Source organism: Sorex araneus, chromosome 6, assembly GCF_027595985.1.
Source record: "Sorex araneus isolate mSorAra2 chromosome 6, mSorAra2.pri, whole genome shotgun sequence".
In the NCBI taxonomy this organism is placed as follows: Eukaryota; Metazoa; Chordata; class Mammalia; order Eulipotyphla; family Soricidae; genus Sorex; species Sorex araneus.
Window position 1 is genome coordinate 139,807,861 of NC_073307.1, and position 27,242 is coordinate 139,835,102.

The following is a 27,242-nucleotide window of genomic DNA, read 5'->3' on the forward strand; positions in this document are numbered from 1 at the left end:
TATTCAACAGTACTGTAAAAAAGCAGAATCTTGCAAGGCAGAGCCTGGCAAGCTACCCGTGGCGTATTCAATATGCCAAAACCAGTAACAATAATGGGCCTCATTCCCTTAACCCTGAATGCAACAGGAACAAATGGAGACATTGCTGACACCTGCTTGAGCAAATCGATGAGCAATGGGATGACATTGATACAGTGATTCTGTAAAAAAGTACCAATTGGAGGAATCCCATTGACATATCACAGGTTCAACAAATTTAAACTCTCAAAGTGAATGAATCTTTATTCAAGATAGTGTGCAGGGCTCAATTGTCTCATTTATCAATACCAGTCGGCTTATTTTAAATGCAATTTGACAAGGAGAGAAAAATGGTAAAAAAAAAGGAGCTAACTCATGAATTAGTGAGAATTTATTCATATTTTCTACCAACAACAGTAACACATACAACAGTAATCACTATTTTTCTAATAAACTATTATGTGGAAGGTAAAATCACTTTAAAAAGTCTTTTTCATTCTGAATATTAACTCATGTAGATAATATTAAGTGTAAAAAATCTTTACCCAGCAGGTGCTTTTGCTTAACTTAGTATTTACCGTTCATTGCTTTTTTTTTTTGCTTTTTAGGTCACACTCCTGGCTCTGCACTCAGGAATTACCCCTGGCAGTGCTCAGGGGACCATATGGGATGCTGGGAATCAAACCCGGGTCAGCCGTGTGCAAGGCAAACGCCCTACCTGCTGTGCTATCACTCCAGCCCTATATTTACCATTGAATATGAGCTACCATGAGCTGAGCATTAAAGTCAGTGCTCAATAACAAGAATCATACCAAGAAGACTGAGGCAGTAAAATAATATCTGGAAAACTCATGCAACAGAATCAGTACAGAGTTATAGAAACTACTAAGTGTGTCTGCATCAGAGAGGACATATAATCACTGAAAAGTCTAGGTAGACTTCCTGGAAGAGGCAGTACACAAGGTGAAAAGTCTCTGCAATGACACAAGAAGATACTGCAGTAAAAATAATGTGATACCAAAGTTGGTGAACCCCACACAAGTGGCTTTTGTGAAGCGTAGAGAAGAAGGGGGACTACTCTCTCCCTATCTACCTCTGCCACCCTGGGATTGTCTGGGAAGCTAGGACTGAAAAAGTATATGATGAGCCCCTAAACGGCATGGACCGTGACTCCCACGAGTCGCACCAGGTAACCATCAAGCCACACCTCAGTTCCGCTGGTCCTTCTCAGCACGGGAATTAATCCTCCTACCACCCAATTTCTTGGGGAGCCATGGACTCAGGCTGGGGGCGAGCAATTGCTCTTTGCAGGGAAGTATAGCCAGGTCTTATTCAGGCCTTTGTGGCTTTTGTCCTTCTCACAGAAAAAATTTCAGGAGTAGTCGAGCAGTGAATTAAAAACACATTTTTTTTTTTCTGGAGGCTTTTTGAGGAAGAGAAGGAGGAAAAAGAGAGATAAGAAAGAGATCCTGGGCTTCTCCAAAGACAGAGAGAGAGCCCCAATTCACATCTCAAGATGGGAGATGTTGGCGACACAGGTATGTGTCACCCACATACCCTGTTTGACCCTGTGGATACACGCATCACATGGGCCCTCCTGGGCACATATATATGCTTCCTTTGTTCAAGTTGGCTTTTATAGGGTTTTACCCAAGCTGTCCCACATGGGGCTTCTACCTAGATAAGAGTCTGTTACTAGAGTGGTTGCCAAGCAGATGGTGTTGGAAGTGCTTGATGATCTTCCTTGAAATTCCTTTCCTTGGCCTTTGTTCCTGGCCTTTGTTTCTGCTGGAAGTTCTTGTGGAGGGGAGTTCAGTCTTCTCTGGGTCTGTTGACCCCAGGTGAGGGTCTTAAGAGGACTTCATTTCTGTGTATGAAAGATGGGCTTTTTGAAGCCTTGAGCTATTGGTTTTATTTCTTCTCGAGAATTCCACTGTCATGGGGGTCCTTTCCCATCTACCTACCTACATCAATATCCTTACTGGAAAATCAGTTATTGATTAACCTTATTGGTGTTAACCAAAATGTAAAAAACTATGTACTGCTGTGGAAATTATTCCTTAATGTGTTTATTTATAACTTCCTTAATGTGTTTATTTATAACTTCTTTCATAATGTTCTCTTGACTTGTAAATGTTGTTTTTTTCTTCTCCTTGAATACTTTGTATAGTTTATTCAGAACCATGTCCTTTTGTATGGACACAGGAAGACTGTAGCAAATGCTATGCTTTTGTAACCTGGGAGTCATTTGACTCTACATGATAGGTTCCTCCTGGGCATCTGTTCTCTAGACCTAAGCCTTAGCTGTCCTTACTTCCTAGCACCCCAAAAGCAGGGTCCCGACAAGGGACGAGACAGACCCAGGGCAAGCGGTGAGTTGTGTGCTACCCTGGCATCGAGATGGGCCTGGCCAAAGCGCCTAATGCTTAACTATAAAATTAAGAGCTTAGTCATAGACAAATGCTGTCATGATCCAGGAAGTAATAACTAGATTTGGACCCTGCTAGGATTAAGAATGATTAATCTGGCTTGAGTGCTGTAGTCTGAGTCTGTGGCAAGATGTTGCCAGGAAAGCTGCCTTGCAAGCCTCAATGTATCTCTCACTGTGTCCATACAAAAATAACTAGTAGTAAGATGTGAATAAGTTCTTGGACTAAGGAAAGGAGAAAACCCTTAAGAGGTATTTTTCCTACTGGCAGTCAGGAAAGGCTTTGGAATGCCAGGCCCACGGGAAGGGCTTTCTAATGTTGATTTTGCTACCTGACTGTGTGTAGCCTAGAGGACAAGGGGAGAGAGACTAGTGAAGGAGGATAGAGCAGCAGAATACTGAGAGAGAAGAGATTGAATGCTGAGAGAGAAGCAGAGAGAGAGACAGGAGAAAATGGAATAAATGGCAACTGATTAATCAACCTGCTTGGCCCTCATTTTCCTCTTCCGTCTGCCCCATGGCCCGGGGCGCTCGAGCTGGGCGAGTGGCCCGGGACTGAACCCTCTGAACCCGAACCCCCTGAACCTGGGGGGTGGGCTCTTCCCCGGACGCCCTTCTCCCAGCTCCCACCCCCCAGATGTTTAGATGTTTTTTACAAGTATCCACTGCAAATAGAACAGACATACGATTGCTGATTGCTGACTACTGGGCAATTTCTTTGTGGAAAAATGGATAATATAAAATAAATAGAAACTCGTTGGAAAAAAATGATATGTAAAAACAATTTAATTTGTTCTAGGAGCTTCAATTTTAAAGAACTCAGAGTTGGATAAAAACTACTAAAATCTTGAGTACAAGACAAAGTGCATGATCAAGGAACTCTAACAGCTTATGAATATCCAGTAAAACAGAAAACAATAGTTTTCACAATGGGTTCATGCAGTAATTATGCTTGCTTGATTACTAAAATGTGGGAAGCATAAAATCCAAGGATAATACTTCATAGTTTTAATGATTATTGAAAATCAAACATAATTTCTTATGTAAAATGATTTTATTTATCTTTTAAAGTTATTTCAATGAAGTGGGGCTGGAGCACAGCGGGTAGGGTGTTTGCCTTGCATGTGGCCGACCCGGGTTCGATTCCTCTGCCTCTCTTGGAGAACCCAGCAAGCTACCAAGGGTATCTTGCCTGCACGGCAGAGCCTGGCAAGCTACCCGTGGCATATTCGATATGTCAAAAACAGTAACAACAAATCTCACAATGGAGATGTTACTGGTGCCTGCTTGAGCAAATCTATGAGCAATGGGATTTCAATGAAGCAATTAGAATATCCAACAAATTTTGTTGATAAAATAACATCTTTAGCAAAGATTTATCCTAAGTGTATAATAAATAATTTCGATGTTCACTTTGATCTCTTTGGTTTTGTAATTCAGATGTTTTGATACAACAAAGTAGTTTGGGATGACCTTATTCAGGGGAATTGATCCAGAAGCTATACCCAGATAGAGGTAAAAACCTCATTCTTCTCTTCTCCAGGGAACTTATATTCTGCCCATTATCCTACAATGGAAGAGCTATTTTTAAGGACACAGTATTGAAAGAGTAATATGTTGATGAGATTTTCTGGATTATAATCTGACCGAATACAATAGCTTTTATGTCAACATTTTAAGACTGGTGAAAAGATGTGGTGTTCCATTCATTTTGTAGTTATCCAAGTTTTACTTTTATATAAAACCTCTTGCTGATTAAAATTATCATCTTAACTCTGGAATAATGTCCTTGCTTCTTCTGTCTCAATTTGCTTACGTATGGGGACCCGAGTTGCAGATTTTATTTTGAAAGCTCCTGAATTTTTGGATTAGTAGTAGTTTTTCATTTTTTTGCTTTCTGAATGTTTGGTTCGCTGCATGAATCAGACTTTTAATTAATAGATTCTAATAGTGAGAATGCTTCACTATGTCAATATGGTCAATTATTTTCATTACTTTTTTGGGGGGTACAGTCTGTGAAGTAACCATGAAATTCGTGGGATGAAATCAGATGCTCTGACTGCAAAGCACAGACTACATTCCTTAGAACCATCCCTCTAGCCCCATAGGCACATTTCAAGCAAATTTCTGTTGTTGTTTAAATTGATAGAATACAGGGGAAATCCTTTTCTACTTTTATATGTTAACAATTCACATACATATAGGAACATATATTGCATGAATGCAATAGTAGTCAATCAAATATTTGACTTGTTGCATATTTCTTACATGAAAAATAATCTTTGAACTATTTAAATGTCACAATATGGTTTGTAATTGGAAAGACAGAAAGTTTATTTGGGTTCGCTTTATTGCTTACATAAAGTCATAGTTAGGCCTCCTTCATATCCACCTATTTATTTTGCTTTTATAGGGTGCCATAAGTCATAACCATAATTATAATATCTATATCTACTATAGATGACGGATGTAATTTTAGTCTCCTTTTGATGGTAGCAGTTTCTCATACTCATTTTCCTGACTTGCTTTTTAATGACCTTGAAGTACGAAAGAGTACTTAACTGATCATTTATAGAATAGCATGAAAATGGGATTTGTCTGATGTTTTCTCATGGTAAGACTTGGTACATGAGTTCTTCCTGGTAGAAAGACTATGGATACAAAGTATTATTTTCATGATGTTATATCAGAGGTACATAGTGTCAACATGATTTATGGCTGTTGGTGTTGTCCTTGATCACCTAGCTGAGATAACCTTCAACAGTCTTTTACACTGTTACTTCTCTCTCCTCCTGAACTACTGGAAGTAAATTACTGTACACAGCCCACCAAACGGTAATATATATGTTATTCCTCCTTGATAAAGGAATATCTGCCTAAATTATTTAAAAACACTTTGCATTGGGTTATGTCTTCTTCATATTTATTAATAATAATAATTTATTATTATTATTATTATTATTATTATTATTATGGACTGGAGTGATAGCACAGCGGTAGGGCATTCACCTTTCACACAGCAGGCCCGGGTTTGATTCCCCTGCCCCTCTCAGAGAAGCTGGCAAGCTAAGGAGAGTATCTCGCCCTCATGGCAGAGCCTGGCAAGGTACTCATGGTATATTTGATATGCAAAAAAATAGTAACAATAAGTCTTACATGGAAATGTTACTGGTGCCCGTTTGAGAAAATTGATGAGGAACGGATGACAGTGATTATTATTATTATTGTTACTTGTTGTGTGGGATTGGGGCAACATCTGACAGTGCTCAGGGATTACTTTTGTCCTTGTGCTCAGGGTTTATACCTGACAGAGCTCAGTGACCATTTGAAGTGCTTAGGATCAAACTGAGGTTGACCACATGCAAGTCTTCTACATACTGTAATTCTCCAGCCCTCCAAATTGATTGTTTTGGTCAATAATTTGTTTTATCCATATGAAATCATAGTTATACATTTATAATGTTATATATTTACATATTTGTAATATATAAATATATATATTTATATATGATGCTTAGCATCATAATGCACTACTGTTTTAGTTATTTTGTTGTTCAAATTCACCTACTGTTGACCTTTAGGAGCTCTTTTACTTGACTTGGATATTCTTTGTGGATTTTTTTTTAGCACTTCCTTGTCCCCGCCCCCTCCCCCTTCTCTCTCTCTCTTTCTTATATGGATTGTCCCTGTTCTAGAAGCAGTTATTTCTTCAAAAAACTTTAGTACCATTTTTTGGGGAATAAATCAAGATCCTTGTACAAAGTGCATTTCTTGATATTGGTATATAGTTACTTTTCAGTTTTTAGCTAAAGGAGCAATGAGTTTGTGGGTTTAAGCTTTCTTAAATTAAGAGAGCTAGACATCACTCTATCACTCACTGTCATTCCATTGTTAATCAAATTTGCTCAAGTGGGCATAGTAACGTCTCCATTCGTCCTAGCCCTGAGACTTTAGCAGCTTCTCTTTACTAAATGTCCTTCCCAATGGTGCTGCATTGGAGGCCCTTTCAGGGCCAATGGAATGAGACCCATCATTGTTACTGTTTTGGGCATATCAAATACACCATGGGAGCTTTCCAGGCTCTGCTGTGCATGCAGGATACTCTCAGTAGCTTGCCAAGTTCTCCGAAACTAGACTACAAGAGTAGTCTTCCAGGAGCTTTGTTTTATAGTCCCTGGATCTTGGCTGTTAATGGCATTACACAGTACTGGGGGCAGTTTGTGGGTGTGACTGCCTAGATACTGGAAAATGGGGGATCTGGGTAGAGGAGTCCCAGTACCAAATCCAAGCAGACCTGGAGAATGCTCAGGGCTTTCTTCTGATTCTGTGTTTAGAGATCATACCTGGTGGGGCTGAGTATATATAAGGTGATGGGGATCAAATCCAGGTCAACTTCATGAAAGGTAAATGCCCTATCAGCTGTACTATCTTTCTGGCCCCTAATTTCCACCTTTTTGAATAGAATTCTAGGCATGAGTATGCCATTATTGTTGTTCCACAGTCGTGTTGAAGGACATGTTTTATTATTTCAAGATTTTTTCATAGTGGATAAAACAGACATAAAAATTTGCAGGTAATCTTTATGCAAACATCATTTTTTAAAATTTGGATAAATAACTAGAAGTGTGGCTGCTAGATCACATGAAAGTACCATGTTAAACATAAAATATTGCTTTATGATCTTCTAACTTGACTATACATGTTTGTATCTGATTCAAATAATGAATGAGAGCTCCTATTATTTTACATTGTTGGCAACACTTAGTGTCATTTCAAAAGAAAAGTTTTTTTTTCCTTTTTTACTATGCTAATTGTGTATCATTACCAGGTTGCTATACTACTGTTTTTGAAGCTGATTTTATTTTTTCTATTTAAATTATATTACAACAATATAGGTGTTTCAGATGTGAAACAATAAAAATTGGTAGTGTCGCCACAAAGTCTAATTCTATCCTTCACCATACAATTGACCATACCCAATTTAGCCACTTTTCTCCCAGAATCACTTCTGATAAATGCTAGTTGGTCTTACAGTCTAAAAATTTGCCTGGAGTGATAGCACAGAGGGTATGGTGTTTGCCTTGCATGCAGACAACCCAGGTTCAATTCCTCCGTCCATCTTGGAGAGCCCAACAAGCTACTGAGAGTATCCTGCCCTCATGCCAGAGCCTGCAAGCTACCTGTGGCATATTTGATATGCCAAAACCAGTAACAACATGTTTCACAATGGAGACATTACTGGTGCCTGCTCGAGCAAATCAATGAACAACAGGATGACAGTGCTATAGTGTTATTTAATTTGTGACCTTAGTCTATAGCGTTTATTCTGGCTGCTTGTCAAGCACAGCCTTTAATGTTAATGTAAAAGAAGAAAGCTGTTAGGATTCACTGCCACTTAGGAGTATGACACTGTGACATCTAGCATACATCTCCATGCTGTCTGTTCATCTGCAGTCTAAGTCTAAAAGTTTTTGAATGAGTTGCACAAAATGTTCTGTCATGGTATAGTGACTTTCTCTCTTTCATTCTGTCATTTCATTCCTAGTATAGTGGCTTTCCCTTTATCATTCTACAATCTTCCATAGCTCTTATCTTTCCCCATTCTATTCCATTAACTTTTATCCCCCTCTCTTTTTTTTTTATTTTTTGATTCTACTGCTTGTCCTTTCTAGTGTCATCTTCATTACTCTTTTCTACTATTTCATTTCTGCTTTTCCCTTCTATCCATGTTATTTTGTTCCACACACTTACGAGGGATCTCTGACAAAGAACAAAAAAAAAATAACGTCAGAGTTTTAATATTTTCTGCAAGCTTTGTGATTACTTCTATTTTGTTTGCCTGAGGGTCTGTGAAATTAACTGAGACTTTGCATTAGAGTATTCAAATTTGTTTAAAAATAATGAAATGCTGTATATAAGCATGATTTGTTTTAGAATTCAGAGGTTCATGAGGTCAATGAAACACGTGTTGATCTAAATCTTCATCTACTTAATACTGTGATGACACACTGGGAATTATTGATTTGACAAACAAATGAAACTTTTTTTTCCAATTGTGCCCATGTTATTTTAGATAGAAAATTAGAGGTTTGCTGTCTACATAGGATGATACTGCTATTCTCAACACAATGCTTATACAGAGAGACATGAGAACACATGGTTACATTTAAGTCATTGTATACAATAACTTGGCAAATTCAAAGAATATCTATTATAAAGAAATTTGGAATCTAAAATTCAGATGTTTTATACAGAAACATATCTAGTGATACCAAAATGCTTCCTCCCCCTAATTTTACAAATTCATCATAGGTAATTGCATTGTTATTTTTGTTTGATAACTTTGCATGGATAAATTCTTTAATCACCCTTATCCAGATTTTTAAAATATTTTGTTCACTCCCTTCATTGTTAGTTTTGTTCACAGTCATTTAGAATGGCAGCAGTAAATATTATATGTTCTTGTGAAGCTTGAATATCTATGAACAAACAAAATCTCTGCCTGTTCTCCCTCTTTGAGGTTTTCCTCTGGCTCTTGTGCTGCATTCAATGTGATTCTTCAACTTGACTTTGGATTTCAAAGCCAAGATTATTATGTTTTTAACAGGATCTGAGAATAGCTCAACTTAACAATTGGTAAAAATTTTACAGAGAATTCTACTTAATTACATAAATTAGATAAAAATAATTATTTTTAAAACTGGCTTAAAAACTGGAGGCAAAAATATAAACTAGCTGAACATAAACTAACATCAGTTTCAAATCTGCTGTTGCCTCCCAACTGCTCAGCTTTCCTTCTCAAATGCTGGTTCTATCATTCTTTACTGTGTTAGTGCACTAAAGAGATAGAACTACAGCAGATGCGTCATGATTGGAAACAATCCATCACAATGATTTCATTCCCCATGGTCACTAATAGTGCTTTATCCATAGGTCCCAGATCATGACAATGATATATAAGTGGAAATATCCTGTGTGTGTCATCTAGGGAAGTTCTAGATTCCCTGAGAAAATGAGACAGATTGTATATATGGTTCTTTGATTTCAATCTTCCTACAGTTTTTCCTTTTTAATGAGTCACCGTGAGATGTACAGTTGCAAAGCTGTTCATAGTCAAGTTTCAGCCATACAGTGTGACAACACCCGTCTCTCCACCAATGTACATTTTCCACCACTGATGATTCCAGTTTCTCTTCTGCCATCCCCCATCCCACCTACAGCCTACCTTTATGATGGGCTGTATGTTATACTTTATACCTCATCACTAAAAATTGTTCTCTCTCTCTCTTCCTCTCTCTCTCTATCTCTCTCGCTTCTTTTGGGCATTATGGTTTGCAATATAGTTATTGAAAGGTTATCATATTTGTTTCTTTATCTCCTTTAAGCATGTAATTCTTATCCAGAGTGATCATTTTCAACTATCATGGAAACCATAATGGTTTCTTTTCTATCCCATCTGCCTTCTCCCTCAGGACCTGAGGCAGGCTTCTACTGTTGGCCAATCCTCCTGGGAATATATGCTGTGTTTTTACATAGCAGAAATGCCATTTGCACTTCTATGTTCATTGCAGCACTATTCACAATAGCCAGAATCTTGGGAACAATGCAAGTGCCTTAGAACAAATGACAACTAGATAAAAAAAAAAACATTGGGATGTCTACACAATCGAATAATATGCAGCTATTAGGAAAAATGAAGTCATGATACTTGTTAATAAATGGATAAGCATGAAGAGTATCATGCTGGGTGAAATGAGTCCGAGAGAGAGGAACAGTCATAGAATGATGCACTCATTGATGGGACAAAAAATTACACACTATGAGATTAATCCCCTACATGTTCCTGTTTAGAACATCCTATTGATGTTGGTGGGCCCCACCCATGGCTTATGTGAAGTGGGGAGGAGAAAGACAGTTACTTTCTCCCCATCTGCCTCTACCACCTGGGACCCAGGGTTACTAGGTTCTTATCTCACCTTGCAGAAAGGAATTTCAGGAGTACATGAGCAGTGAAGTAAAACAGATTTTTATTTGGAGGTTTTGAAGGGGATGAGGGAGAGAAAGTGGGAGAGAATGGAGAGTCATAAGCTCAAGAGAGAATCTGGGCTTCTCCAAGGGTGGAGAGAGATCCTACACACACCCCTGCTTTAGACATGAAATCATGAAAGTGCACATCTCAAGAGGGGAGATGCAAGCAACACACGTGCTAGACCACATGGGCACAAGCAGCACACGGGCTCGGGCAGCATATGCCTACCCCTCCTTTGTTCAAGGTGGCTCTTCTAGAGTATCTTCTCCTGATATCTTGGTCTGTGATGCTCTGAAGTCTTCTCTGGGCTGAATCACTAGAGTGATTAAGGGAGAGGTCCGAGGGTGTTCCAGGAATTTCTTTTGTGGGGAGGAGTCCAATGTCCTCAAAACCCTTTGCTGGCACCAGATGAGGGTTTCATCAGGGCTGGAGTGTTAACACAATGGTTGGGCCTTCGCTTTCATGTGGCCAACTGGAGTTTGAGTCCTCTGCCCCTCTCGGAGAGCCCAGCAAGCTACTGAGAGTATCGAGCCTGCGCGGTAGAGCCTGCCAAGCTACTCAAGCGTATTGGATATATGCCCAAAACAGTAACAGTAAGTCTCTCAATGAGAGACGTTACTGGTGCCTGCTTGAACAAATCGATGAGCAATGGGATGACAGTGACAGTGACACTGACAGTTCCTGTTTTCTGCAAGGTTGACCTTTTCAACTTTGGAACTCTGACTTCCAAGGAAATTAACTGTCATGGGAGGAACAAATCACTGCAAATTGACTCATCTAACTTGATGTAACCAAATTTAAAAACACTAAAGTTTGCCGGTAATTTCAACCCCCTTACATAGGCTGAGTCTGACAGCGGCTTCTGGGGCTGGCGCCCTCTTGTCCTGCTGGCCTGTGCCTCAGCTGGTGGAGGATATTCTAGCCACAGAAGGTCTGAGGTTGCCCCCTTGGAAGAAGCAGGGAGCTGGACCTGAGGCTGTTTCCACACTCCACCCCACCGGGCAGGCCCTCTGCTCAGCCCTGCCACCTGTGCTCAGGCCCCTCTTTCTTCCTAGCCTGAGGCCATTCCCGAAGCTCGCTGGGCGTTTTGAAGACTCTGCCTTTAAAGAGGTCGGGGCATCCTGTCCTGTCTGTGACCCCCCGTCAGCAGCATTTATGCCCCAGTTCAGGAAATCCTGAGCCCACCTTTCCTTCCTGTCGTCCACCTACGGCCGGGCGTGGGGGAAGGTCAGTGCCCACAGAGGGGCAACCCTGGATGAAGACGGCAGATGGATGGTGCCCAGAGGTGGGCAGCACTACGATGGCCTCGCTCCAGCTTCACCTGTTCCCTGCAGTGCCTATGGCCCCTGAGTCCCTGGGTCCTTCTGCTCCTGGCCCCTGGGGAGCCTCGTCTCTGGCTGCCAGCCCCTCTGTGCCCGGTAGCACCTTACCTGCTCCCACCACAGCATCTTCTTCCTTTTTAGTGGGAGCCAAAGCACCCGGCCTGAAGATTGCCATCTTAGCTGCTGTTAGGCTTCAGTGTAAGTATTACTTATATCTGGTCAGTGTTGTACAAACCGATTTGGGGGTTTTGCCCCTACCCCCAACACACACACCACAACACACAGACATTTCCACTCCTCTTTTTTTTTTTTTTTTTATCTTTTTGAGTCACACCTGGTGGTGCTCAGAGGTTACTCCTCGCTCTGCAATCAGGAATTATACCTGGTAGTGCTCCAGGGAATATAAGGGATGCTGGGGATCAAACCCGAGTTGGTCATGTGCAAGGAAAACACTCTCCCTGCTGTACTGCTCTCTGGCCCCTACTCCCTCTTTTTAACTGCACACTGGTTTTGGATCCTTCCTGTGAGAGGAATCCCACAGGTTCTCCTTTTGGGGCTGGCTGGTTCCACTTAAGCATGTTGTGATCTGTCCAGGCTCCTCCATGCTGAGGGACAAGACCTCTTTTTTGTGAAGGCTGACCCACGTGTGAGATGGCCACTTAGCTGCCACCTCTGCCACTATAGGGAATAATGTGGTGAATAAGGGGCCAGAGTGATAGTGCAGCGGGTAGGGCATTTGCCTTGCATGCAGCTAACCTGGGTTTGACCCCCAGCATCCCATATGGTCCCCCAAACACCACCAGGACCACCAGGAATAATTCTTTTTTTTTTAATTTTTAAAAATTTTTATGGAATCATCATGTGGAAAGTTACAAAGCATTCAGGCTTAAGTCACAGTTATACAATGGTTGAACCCTTCACCAGTGCACATATTCCACCATCAAGAACCCCAGTATACCTCCCCTCCCACCCTCACCCCACCCACCTGTGTAGCTCATAATTTTCATTTTGCTTTCTTTTTACTTTGATTACATTCAATATTTCCACAAAAAAACCTCACTGTTATTGTTTGGAGTTCTCCCCCAAAATCAGACCTGCTGAAAGGGAAGCATTTGATAATTTGTTTTCCATTGCTGAGAATGAAGAGATATGAGGTCGTGCGGCCACGCAGTTTTAAATTTCTGTACTTTAGTATTTTAATAACTAAGTCCAGGGAAATTTCTCACAGAAATTGCATCATTGCAATCTCATACCTATCTTTTTTTTAATTTAATTTATTTTTTAATTGAGTTACCATGAAAACAGTTACAGGGCTTTTAGGATTGAGTCTCAGTCATACTATGCTTAAACACCCATCCCTTCACCAGTGCACATGTTCCACCACCAAAAACCCCAGCATACACCCCTTCCACTCCCCGCTCTGCCTGTGTGGCAGATGATTTTCATTTTACTCTTTCCTTACTTTGATTACATTCAATTTTGGACAGGAAACTATCATTATTTGGAGTTTTTTCCTCTAACAGTCAGACCTGTTGGAATGGCATCATTAGATTGCATGTTTTCTATTTCAGGTTTGGAGATGTCCCAGTCCCGCATACTGGAGCAGTGTTAGTAGAAGCACCGGGGCTCCATCTGGAGAAGGCATGCTGGCTGTACCTTCTCCACCTGGCATCCCGGTGTTGTTGGCCTGGTCTGGGGTCTAGAGCACTCTCCAGCTTGTGGTGCCTGCCGGAATGCCTTACCAGGAATCATTCTTGAGTGCAGGCATGTGAAACACTTCAAGAACCTGTTGGGGATTCTCTTGGATAAATACCCTGAATGTGTTGGGTAGACTCACTCCTAGTTCTAAGGGTTTTTAATTTTTTTTTTTTTTTTTGCTTTTTGAGTCACACCTGGCGATGCACAAGGGTTTCTCCTGGCTCTGCACTCAGGAATCACCCCTAGCAGTGCTCAGGGGACCCTATGGGATGCTGGGAATCAAACCTGGGTCGGCCTCGTGCAAGGCAAACGCCCTACCCGCTGTGCTATCGCTCCAGCCCCAGTTTTTAAAAAATTTTTGTAAAAACTTTTATTTTAGCGCCATGATTTACAAAGTATTCATAGTTGGGTTTTAGACGTACCATGTTCCACTACCATTCCATTCTCACACCATTATCCTTTTCCCTCCACCAGGGTTCCTAATTTCCATCCCACCCCATCTCAGCCCACCACCTTGACAGCCCATTTGTAAGTTTGGTTGTTGAGTTCAGATCTCTTGTGTGGTGAATGGGTTGGAGCAATAGCACAGTGGGTAGGGTGTTTGCTTTGCATTTGGCTGACCTAGGTTCGATTCCTCTGTCCCTCTCAGAGAGACCTGCAAGCTAGCGAGAGTATCCTGCCCGCATGGCAGAGCCTGGCAAGTTACCCGTATTCAATATGCCAAAAACAGTAACAACAAGTCTCACAATGGAGACATTACTGGTGCCCACTCGAGCAAATCAATGGACAATGGGAAAGCAGTGCTACAGTACTACATAGACTGAGTCTTGTTCTTTTTCGCAGGCAGAAACATGGCAGACAGACCTTTAGTCTATATATTCCATAAAATGTACTATGGTGAGATTTCTAGCTGGGAAATGCTGCAGGCAGATACATAGGAAGGTGGGGGTGGGAGGGCTCTTAAGAAATTTTGGAAAATAAGAAAAAAACATACTTAAGAAATGCCTAGTCTGAAGTCGCCTAAAGGCATGAAGAACACATCCCTTTGTGATGCAAATCCTGATCTCTTTGCAGATGAAGAAGCAGTGCAAAGGAGAAGGGACAGGGGTCTAAAGGTCCTGATAAGAATATGAAAGCACCATCAAGACCTCCAGGCTTTCCTAAAGTCTGGAGGATGAGGGAAAGCTAGAAGTGTTATGCTTGAAACCCTGTTTGTAATAGCATTATTAACCACAATGCCTAAAAGGAGAGGAAAAAGTGACAACCGAGGCTGGCAGTGTTAGGACCCACTTAGCCAGAGAACAGTCATCACAGGCTTTGTGGCCTTCTGAGTGACCTAAGATTCTTCCAGGAACAAGAAAAGCAGAAAAAAACAGATGCTTTTGTCAAAGATTACATCCCCAAAATAGGATTAGGCATCTCTGAAATTAACTCTCAGAAAGTGGGCTGGATGTTGCAGGCCAAAACAACAACAACAAAAATATATGTGTACTCTGTACTTGCCAAACTGAAAGTATAAGAACTTGCTGAACCTAGTTGGGCTCGGGATCTTGTTGAAGCCCGCTGTGTCGGGCAGATACTTGGACCCCGGCTAGCTGGAACAATAAAAATCTCTCTATGTGATTTGCATTATTGGCTCTGTTCTCTGTCCTTGAGGGGTGGTTGACACCAGACTCTAACAGCAGCTGGATGGGTAGGAAACTTGAGACATTGATTGGCAGAGGAAAGTGGAGGCCGAGTAGATTGGTGTTGGAAACTTTGCTTGAAACTCAGTCATGAATAACTTCATAAATAACAACGCTTCAATGAAAAACTAAAAGAACATCTGAGACTTTCCCTGTGAGAATGCCCAAATTATCTTTAACATCTACAGAGAATTCCAGGACAAGACAATTTGGAGGAATTGTCTATATAACCTTCTCCTAAAAGCCCTTTGAGGCTTTTTCCACATTGGAGAAGCATGTGTTCATGTGTTCATGTGTTCTCTCTCTCTCTCTCTCTCTCTCTCTCTCTCTCTCTCTCTCTCTCTCTCTCTCTCTCTCTCTCTCCCTCTCTCTCTCCCTCTCTCCCTCTCTCTCTCTCCTCATACCTCTCTAAATTTCTATTAATAAAGACTTTTGTTTTACACACTCACACACACACACACACACACACACACACACACACCACAGAGTAGCTTTCTGTAGGAAATCGTTGTGACAGAGGATACTTCAGTCTCTTTGTCAGCTGCTTGCTGTAAGAAGCTTTATTTTAGCTGTTCATGTCCTACATTTTAAACAATCCTGCAAAACCCTGGGCTTTTTGTGATACTCAGGAAGTTCAGGATTACCCAAGACCAAGGATTACCCAAAAAGATTCTTTTTCTTTGTTTGTTTTGCTTTTGTGTTTTTTTTTTTTTTCCCAAACCAGCAATGTTCACAGATTACTTCTGGATCTGCACTCAGGAATTACTCCTGGGGCTTTGAGGGGAGTCAAATGAGATGCCTGGAACCAAACCCTGGCTAGACTACATGCAAGGAAAATGTCCTACCCATTCTACCATCTCTCGGGCACCCGAGATCATAAATTTAGAGCTTGATTTCACAGGAGACTAATGGATGCAGTACCTGGGCAGGCATATGGTGAAATATTTAACCCAAACAGGTTTCCACCAAGTATGAAAGCAAGCTGTTAATCTTACCTTAGCAACACAAATGGGCTCTGAATTAATGATTTTGGAAAACAAATTGGGATACTCTGATTATTTTGTTTGATAACAAACACAAAGGAACAATTTTCCTATAAATCCGACACAAATTAGCCATACTCAGTCCAATGCTAAGTGCTCCTTTTCCTCTAGGGAATTTCTTTCTTTTCAGCTTTCAATAAACATTTCAATATTTTAACTCAGTCTGAAAATTTGTGACTGACTTTTATTACTATTTATTTAGTTAGAGTTATTGGTTTTTATTTGGTTAGTTTTACCACTTTATTACTCAATGTTTTCATTCTTGAGGTAGGGAGATGCTTTGCATATGGCTGCCTGAGACTTGAGTCCTGGCATCTTGCATTGGGTGCAGAGATCCACCAGGACCCAGTCCTAAGCCAGGAGAAACCACTGCTGGGGATAAACCCCTGCCCAACAAAACAAAACTATTTCCAATCACAAATCCCTAAAATTTCAAGACATTTAAATTAATAAACACCAATGAATGTTATAATTCATTGGTGTAATTTATTAAATATGAAAACTACTTGAATACTACTTTCATGCATTTGAAAAAGCAGGTGTTTCCTTTTTTTTGGTATTATTAAAAGTTTTCTTGCTTAAATATTTGTAAATGCCCTGTGCCAGGTCCCATGCCCACGCCCCGCGCTGCCCGGGCCCCGTGTGGCGTTCGGGGGGCAGGGGCCGGGCACACAGGAAGCAAGGCATGAAGGCAGGCAGCGCCTGGCCCCCACCCTCCTCCAGGCAGTGCTCAGCCCCTTGGGAGTTCGGTGTGATGGGCCCCGTGGGGCCCCATGTGGATCCTTAATATATAACATATTCTGGTTTCATTTCTGTTGCCTGAAAATTGTCTTCAAATTTTTGGACATGTGATTTTACAAGGAAAAGACTTAGTAATAACAGCCCCAACTCCAAATAAAAGTAAATACCTCTTTTTCCAAGGTTTGATGACTTTTTTTAAAGTTCACAAATTGTGTTTTACAGTACAAGAGCTAAAAAAGTCCTATTAGGGACACTTGAAGTTTTATAGTAGCTGCTACTTGCCAGTGATCATTAAGTGAATAACACATCCATCAGTGGTATGGAAATCAGTGCTGCTCATAAATCATTCTACTCAATCTACTACCAGAGGTGTGCTAAATGAACAATTTAGGAACATCTATAAAAATTTAAGACTACTAAATCTATTTAGCAGTCAGGTACTGATAGAAGTCTTTTAAGAAAGGATTTGCAATTTCTTACTTTATTTTGCATAGCATATGATCTAAACAAGTATATTTCTTCTTGAATATGCCATGACTTTTAAACATATTAAATTCTCCTTCTTTAAACAGGTCGTTTTTATGAGTAAGGAAAACACTTGCTTGAGGTGCTTGAGGTACAATGTATGCCTTTCCTTGTTCTTTTTTTTTTTTTGTCCTTAATCAGGACCTCATCTCCATTCCAACTTCCATTCCCAGCACTCAACTGTTTCTTAAAAGCCCCCTTTCGAGAGCCAGGGAGATATGACAGCAGGATAGGTTCTAGCTTTGCATGCAGCCTTCCTGAGATAGACCCCGATACCAGACTCCCAACGCTACATATGCTTCCCCAAACACCAAACAGGAGTGACCTCTGAGCTCAAAACCAGGAGGAAAGGCTGGAACATAGCCCAGTGTGTCACAAAAAAAAAAAAAAAAAAGAAAAAAAAGAAAACAAGAAACAAAGAAAACCTCTTTCCTGGTCCTAATATTTCTGCTTACCTCCACCTACCACATCACGTCATACAAATTAAGTTTTCTTTGACTGGTCTAGATGGTGCAGCATATCTAATGTTACAGAACAAAAGAAAAACGGCATCCCTCACAGATCCATTTAGGAGACATATCCCAAGGAAATAAGTCTAATTTAGTAATTTTCACCTGCTGTTTAGAAATATTATTCTCTTTACTAATAGGATGAAGATGAAATGAATGGACTTCAAAATATTTATCAAAAGAGAGAGAATTGTGTATTTTATTTACCTATTTTTGATTTATTTATTTATTTTTCTTTGGGGAACATACAACTGAGATCAGTGCTTACTCCTGGCTCTGTACTGAGGGTTTTCTCCTGGTGGCCCTGGGGAGAAACTTGCTTGCTCAGGGCAAGGCAAATGCCCTACCCTTTGTGCTATTACTCCACTCCTGCATCACATCCCTTGATCCCAAGAATGTATACTTAATTCAAAAATTTCAATCAGAAATATTTAGCATCACTAATTATCAGGGAAATGCACATCCTATTATGAGAGGGTAAAGAAGAAGAGGGGGAAGATGGCAGTGGCCTTATCACAGTGTTCTTGGACCAAAGAACAGCTACACAGCCAGCATACACACAAGAAAGATATTATCAAGTTTCTACAGAACCATGGATCAGAGTCGCTTCTCACAGAAAGGTTATTAGGAAACATTATATGAGTGAGACTGGGTTGGAGAGATAGTTTAGTGGGTAAAGGGTTTGCCTTGCATAAGAGGGACCTGAATTTGATCTCCAGCACCCAGTCTGGCCTTCTGAGAACATCATGAGTGATTCCTGAGCACATTGCCAAGAGTAAACCCTAAGCAAATCAGAATGAGTTCCCTACCAAAACAACACATACACACACACACACACACACACACATACATGCACACACACACACATACATGCACACACACACACACACACACACACACGCTAGTAAGACAGCACAGTGGGCAGGAGACTTGTCTTATACATCACCAACTCTGGTCCTATTCCCAGCATCCCATATTGTCCCCTGAGCATTGCCAGGTGTGATCCTGAGTGCAGAGCTAGGAGTAAGCCATGATCACCACTGGGTCTGTCGCCTCCTACACACCTCCAAATATTGTGACCTAGATAGTTAACAGAGCCCATTTGGTGGCATCTTTCACTATCTTGTTTTGAAAGTAAACATTTTAAGGACATTGAAAGCTTAAGTAAAGTATCTAAGCAGGTGAAAATGTAAAATTCAATGAGGATAAACACAAAGAAACCAAATCTTAGGACACTTAATTGAGGAACACTCAAATACACATATTACAGAGAGATGGTACAACAGGTAATTCACTTCCCTTGCACACAGCTGTCCCAGGTTCCACTCCTAGCACCCAGAATGTTCCCTCAAGTCACCAAGAGTGATCCTTCAGCAGAGAGCCAGGAGTAAGCCCTCAGCACCACATGTTGTAGCTGGAAAAAAAGAAGAAAGAAAAAAAAAAAGAAAAGAAAAGAAAAAATATATAGGTAGACTACAAAATGGGACTCTTTTTGATAATAGCATGCTGAATTTTAAAAAAAGAACAAAAATGCTAAGCCTTAAATTTTGACTGTTTGAATTGGCAAAGTAATCAGAGAATGGGATGAAATATTTCATTGGTAACTGAACCAGAATGGGTTTATGTCAGAAATTCCACCAAATGCAAAACTAATCCTTGAATTGGAATTAGTGGATATTGACTAAAATTGAAATATTTCAGATCTAAAGGCACCGACAATCATAAAACAAAGTCTTAAGAAAGCTTATGTAACTAATTAAAATTGGCTATAATTTTGAAGAAAACTGGAGAACTTAAGATTTTAGTATTTATTTATTAGTTCTCAGATTTTAAGAAATGTCTTCCCTTATAAATCCATTATCTTAAATATTTTACTACATTTGTGTGCGATACTCGTTAAGAAAAACTGCTTTTTCTTCACCTCTTGTAAGCTAAATGGCTCAGTAAAACTTTATCTCATACTAAACTAAAACAATATAAGATATCAATTTGTTGTACCTGAGTTTCAGATCCCCAATTGTGGAGAGACCAAGTCCACACATGATAATACAAAAGCAAAGGGACTTTATTACCAGCCTGAGCCAGCGCTAGCTTGAGCTAGGGTCCACGTCTCATCCAATGTACTGGAGACTCTTGACAAGGACCCCGACTCCAAATCCCAAGCTGTTTATAAAAGGTTCTGCTAAGAAGCTGTTCATATACTGATCTATTTTTAGCAGCACCGTATTACAACAGTGGTCAGCAATTAGACAGCAGGTACCAGTATCAGTCTGGGGTTTATCCAAGAAGGTTGAGGCGACCCCTCATGACGGGACTGATCCAATTGCCCAGTTTCTTATCTAGGTGGATTCCTCAATGGGGAGTTTATCAGAAACTGCAAGTCCTGCTCTGGGGAAACAGAAACTGAGGCCTTGTTGGGACCTAATGTTAGCCGCAGCTTGTCAAGGCATTAGTTTCAGCCTCACAAACTCAACAGTGAGAATAGCTTGTTTTACAAAGGTCAAAAACAACCAAGGCTGAGGGAGATATTGAGGTAAGGAAGACTCTTTTTACTACTGGTAAAAAAGTAGTCTGGTTCAGCTTTTATGTAAAACAGTATGGAGAGTTCTCAAAATAGTAAAGTAAGAACTAGCAAATAATCCAACAATTTCACTCCTTAAATATTACCAAAAAATAGCTAGCTAAAATAGAGATGCATAAATAGTCATTGCAGTACTACTTACAAGAGACAAAATTCAGAAACAACCCAAATTCCCAAGAATAGATAAGTGGCTAAAAGTGAGATATATGTGCATAGTGTATTGTACTCAGCTATGAGAACAGATGAAACCTTTTCTTTTGCTGCAGAATGTTGGAACTAAGAGGATGTCATGCTATAAGACATTAGAAGAAAGAAAATAGATATCAAATTATTTCATTTATGGTGGAATATGAACGAGGTAAACAAGGAAACTGGCAATGTTTAATGAAAGCAATTTTTTGGACACAGATAAAGAACTGATTTTTACCAAGTGGGTGTGAGAGTTGACAAAACAAGTCATGTGGATAGGGATAGAGGGGTACTGACACTTCAGTGTTGAGTATTGTGCATTTTTTGGGGGGGGGAGAGTCACACCCAGCAATGCACAGGGGTTACTCCTGGCTTTGCACTCAGGAATTACTCTTGGCGGTGTTCAAGGGACCAAATGGGATGCTGGGAATCGAACCTGGGTTGGCCGCATGCAAGGCAAACACCCTACCCGCTGTACTATCGCTCCAGCCCTGAGTACTGTGCATTCTACTTCTTGAATGACTAAATATTTAGAGTGTGAAAATCTTTGTCATCTCAAATTGGAAAAAAGATAAATATCTTTCACTACTTTAAAAAAATTCAACATTTTCTGTTTTACTTCTGGTTGCTTTTAGGACAACATTCACTACTGAAGATAATTTTACAAAAAATGAAAATATCCTATACATTAAAATAAGGTCAATATTTTGGTCTTCTAGGAAAAATTACGCAACATAGGGAAAACTGGGTCCACTTTTAAATGGAACTATGGGGGGACTTGTTTTCATTTAAATAACTGAAGAATTTTCAATAAAACTTTCTACATACGCAAAGAATTGCTGTGGACCCTAGTGACTCTAAAATCAAAGATATCCTAAGTAGGTTGGCTGGATCATCATGTATCTGTAGGAACACCTGTCATGATTCATGATTCAAACTATCAAACACAACAGACCCTAGGATTTTACGATTTTGTTAATAAGTTGAAACATCCTTTACTTGGGTGATGGGGATTTGTGAAGATCCCAAGTTTCTAAACTCTCCCACTGAGGCATCAAGGACAGTTTGTCTTCTGAAATTAAACCCTTCACATTTCTACTTTCACCAACCCCCAGACTCTTCATCATGGTCAATAGTAACACATGTGTAGCCAATATGCAAAATACTCATTTTTCAAAGCGCTTAATTTGAATTCCATACCAGTTTTACTAAAGGAACAGTGTTACTAAAGAAATGTGTCATTTATGGTGCATAGCTTGTCATATGTGTAGATATATGTGTGTGCATGTGTGCACACATATGTGTGTTTCATAAAGAGGTTTTATAGTGAGGTTTATCTGTTTTTAGACAATTAGGACGTGATAGTGATCCTTCAATAACTAGATAACTAATCCCTGCAAACTCTAACCCTTAGCATTCCCAAAACATTTACCTTCTAGTCAAGCTGCCTGCCAATAATTACTGACTTCTCCAGCTACTAGCTTTGGGGCCATAGGAAATCAAACTTACTTGCCAAGTCTGTTCTTTATTTTTTTCTTTTCCTGGAAAATAAGAATGATAATTATAACCTACTTGATAAGATTTTGAAAGTTTTAAATTGCTAATACTTGCTGAATAATTAGACCAGTGACTGACATTTATATTCACTTTATAGTGGTTATTTAATAAATGCTAACTGCTATTTTCAGAAAACAGAACAGCACTACGCAATCATAAATTAGATGTCTCGGTCCTTTTCTTAGACTTCCAACTGAGTAGTCACTAAATTTCTCTCCTTATTTTTGCCTGCCTTTTCAGTCATGAATTTCCTGGTTTCCTGCTTGTCTTTATCTAACCGATATCCCCAGTCCAAAGTGCACTAGTAACGACCATACATAAACCATTTGCTTATCCTTTCAAGAATGGTAAAATATCACTTATTTTCATCAAGAAATAAAAACTTTCCTTTATAATTCTTTCCTCCTGTATTACATGTCCCAAACTTTTTTCTCCTTACTCAAATCCTTGGAGATCCCACCTTTTCTGTTTTCTAGACTTCAGAAGGAGAGATGAGACATCTTGTCACCGGTTCTTAGAAAGCAGATATCACAGGGTCAGCTAGATCCTTTCCAATTAACACTCCAAATTACATTTGTGAGGTGTGAGGATCAGTGCTATCTTCTCTGCTGTCATACCTAGTAAAGCAAAATTCATCAAAAATAGCCTGCAGAGATTTACATGACCTTGGGTATCATTGAAGATGTAAATGCTTTTTAAGGTGTTTAGAAAGAAATAACATGCTTTGCTAAATAGAGTTGAAACCAAGTTTACCATGTTTTTATTTAACTTTCATCTGTTGGAATTTCTTTCCTTTAACTTGGATGGAGAGAGGAAATAGTCTATTCTCAAGACAAACGTGGACTGATTGCTGTGACGGTATAAATAGTAAACCTACATATGATTGTGGCTTATTTTATTTTTTTTAAACTTATGTATTGGCAATATTGCTGCACCAGTGCTATTCAGAAGAATAGGAGCATGATGTGTTATTGTCTTAAGAGCAGTTTGGAACCCCAATTTGAAAGTGAAATGCCTTATTTCTCATAGAATATATGTTTTTATGAAGTAATGAAAGAAGTAGAGTATCCTGTAGCTGTTGGGACTGAGTTGTTTTGCTCCATTGCTTTATTACTCTGAGAAAGTAATAGCCAGAAATTGTTAGTGTGCCTCTGAAAAATAAGTGTTCTTTTCCTTACTAACTATACCAGGAGTGGGATATGGGAGTAATGTCTTGGAAAAGGGAAAGAAAGAAATAGGAATTAGAACATGGTGAATACCCAAATACAAAGAAATAAAACAGTATGTACATATTTAAATGTTGCACATCTATATATATATATGTATATATATATATATATAAAGAGAAGTAATATAGATCTCCCTGTAACTTCCAAATGTTCTTAAGCATCTCCTCCCTTGCAAGTATTATTTTCCTATCTGATATTGCATTTTTCCTACATATAGGTATATAGATAGAGATAGAGATACACACATAGCACTGTCATATTATTCATCGATTTGCTTGAGTGGGCACTAGTAACATCTCCATTGTGAGACATGTTGTTATTGTTTTGGGCATATCAAATAAGCCACAGGTAGCTTGTCAGGTTCTGCCATGTGGGAGAGATGCTCTCAGTAGCTTGCCAGGCTCTATGAGAGGGATGGAGGAATTGAAACTGGGTCAGCCACCATGCAAGGCCAATACCCTACCCACAGTACTGTCTCTCCAGTTTGATACACAGATACATATACACATACACACTGGAACCTAGCCACAGCCATGCTTGAGGCCCCTCTCCACACATTTGGACAGGCCTCACGCATGAAGATAATGGCAGAGGAACCCAGGTGTGTGTAATCCCATCAATGGCCAACATCCAGAGACTTAAAAGCAAGCTCCCAGAAGTTATCTTATAACCTACTTCTCCATCTGGGAGAAACTAGGAAGCTTCTGAGAGTTCCTGCCCACATGGGAGAGCCTTGCAAGCTCCCCAGGGTGTATTCATATACTAAAACCAGTAATAAGCTATATCTCATTCCCCTGACCCTTGAAAGAGCCTCCAGTGTGGCATCGTTAGGAGGGCCAAGTCGAGAGAGACTTCTAAGATCTCAGGGAATGCCCACTCGAGAAATCGATGATTAACAGGATTTCATGATTCGTGTGATTTGTGACATATATTATATATATAGTGTTTGTGTTCTATCTTCGTAGAACTCCATTCATATGTTTTAACTCCTGTGAAGCCTTCCTTCCCTACCTTTAAAAATATGTTTTGCAACTCTCCTTTTACTGTACATTCATGGATTGTTATACAGATCTCAGTGGTTATTTGCTGCATACATGAAAACGCTTTCATATACTCTTCTACCCACTTGACATCAAGCTCTGTCAAGCTTATTTCTCCTTATGTGTCTATATAATGTTCAGACTCTAATGCATACTTCATATTTTACTGAATTTATAAACATTTATATATATCGAATTTGACATATAAGTATACATAAGCATATAAACATGTTTTCATCAAAATGAACATGCAAATACAAATATAAAAATACAAATAAAAGGTACCAAGGGGGAAAAAAGAAAGATATGAACAAATGTAGGTACACTTCAGTTGCTATGATTTATAAATTTCAGTTCAGATAAAATTAATATGACTCAAAAACTTTACATCATCAAATATTTATTATACTTTTTATAAAATAAGATTTATATACTTTCAAATCAAGAAACTATATGCTCTGTTTTCTTCCTCAATCATACATTTTCTCAAGTGTTGGCACTGCAATTTGTTATCATGATTTCTTTGTTAACTTCTCTGTAGTAGCAAAGCAACAACAGCAATAAAACATGGACATAAGAATTTTCTTTGTAATCAAGTCAATAGATATTATTTCAAAGAAAGTTTCTTGATTTCAAAGAAGGAATCAGCACAATTACTACTGATTCACAATTTCCCCATGTTATTATCTTTCCCATATTCCATGTTTTATTCATTTTGATTGTATGATAGCATTGTGTGATTATACTATAGCTTTATCATATTTCATTTGATTTTTTCAGTGTTACCAGATTTCTTTATCCATCCTAAAATACATGCATATTGCATAAAATAAGCAGTATAAATCAAATGAAGAATGTGTCAACCTAAATTCTGTAGTGTAAAAAATTACTACTGACCCTTGTTTCTATGTAGAACATAGTCAATTAAATTAATTTCAAAAATCATTGTTTTCCCTTCTTTTTGTTTAAATTATTTTGAGAGAATATAGATTTGGAGTTTTTTATTTATTGTAATGGATGTTCTCACTTTGTCTTGCTTTTAAGGTTGATTCCTCAGACAAATTGTTTTCAGCTATTGTCTTCTGTTTTATTATTTATTTTTTTAATGATCATCTTGAGACTACACTTTGAATGCCTACTATGGTAAAGATAGCATGTTAATAACAAAGGAATTATATATATATATATGTTAAATTATTATAATCCAAACAACTTGCTCTACTAAGGGTCATGGGCCCACAGGCAATTATATATAAAATGCAATATAAAACTTAGAGCATCTGCCAGTCAAGGCCTATCATTGATATTTCACATCACAGTGGTTTTACTTAGAATAGCTTATATCTATTATATGATATTACTATTTCTACTCATATTGTAACTCGGAAACTGTCAAGCTCATTCACCAACATGATTAAGTGAGAGCTTCAGGCAATCACATGCTAACGTCCAAGCTCACAAAGCTGTGCAGAGAAGTGATAAAGGAAGACCTCAAAGAGAGAAGAGGAGCAGTGTTGGCCGATGTGGCAGAAGCCCGGAAAAGTATTTGCAACACTCGCCTGTCCTTCGCCAACAATAAGACCAAGATAACTGCCCTTCGATGTCTTGATGGATCTATCACATCTTCCAAAAGGGCAATGGAGATTATTCAGGACTTCTATTCGTATCTCTACAACAGCCACATTCACCTACCTACATACGAAATTCTGCAGGATGATATGTCATTCCCAATGTTCTCCCCTCTGAAAACTGACATGCCATTTTGTCAGTAAAGAAGTATACAGCACCCAGTCCAGATATGGTTAGACCCAAACAACTGAAGAATCTGCTGCCAGTACTTGTCAATACACTGGCTCGGCTCTTCACATGCTATCTGCCCATATGCAAGATTCCATCCCAGTGAAAAACCAGTAGGAACATTCTGTTGTACAAGAAGGGAGACATCCATGACATCGACAACTATCACCCAATCTGCCTGTTGTCCATTGTCTACAAGTTGTTCACTCAAGTTATCCTGAATAGAATAGGCTGAACACTAGACGAAGGACAATTATACATGTTCTGAAAAGGAGTCAGCATGATCGACCATATCCACACTGTGACCAAGCTCATTAAGATTTGGCGAGAGGGTTTCTTAACAGGGTCCACTTTTAGAGTGGGCTCATATCATCAGGCAACCATTATAAGATTGCCAATGTTCAGTAATCAAAGACTACTTAGAGTTAATGAAGAAATCAAGTCTCAGACATAGTCAGGGGGACTGGAATTATTTTCTGACAGCTCAGTAAGGCCATATGAGGCAAGACTGGTGTGGAAACACTTAAGTACCCAGAATGGATCAAGACCAGAGTTACCAACGGGTACTTGAACTATGCAGGAAGGTGGAGAGAGAGAGAGAGAGAGAGAGAGAGAGAGAGAGAGAGAGAGAGAGAGAGAGAGAGAGAGAGAGAGAGAGAGGGAGGGAGGGAGGGAAGGAGAGTGATCATGAGCTGAATTTAAAATTCTCTGTAGAGGTACATTTCTATTCCTAATGACAGGTATATAAAAGGTATATATTACTTTATTCATTGAATCTGTCGAAGTTTAGAAAAACTTATTTTGTCTTGTGTCCTATGTAAAGATTTAGAGTGAATGGTGCCTGCTTTCTT

The 27,242-nt window shown here is 39.4% G+C and overlaps 1 protein-coding gene across 1 annotated transcript in view; it reads left to right on the forward strand.

The window, feature by feature from the left end:
• Window positions 1-26,366, forward strand: part of LOC129405964 (uncharacterized) — a 390,594-nt gene extending 364,228 nt beyond the window's left edge. The window contains exon 2 of the mRNA XM_055143685.1: window positions 26,026-26,366. Coding sequence (XP_054999660.1) covers window positions 26,026-26,366 — 341 coding nt within the window. The remainder of the gene's footprint in view (window positions 1-26,025) is intronic.
• Window positions 26,367-27,242: the final 876 nt, after the last annotated feature.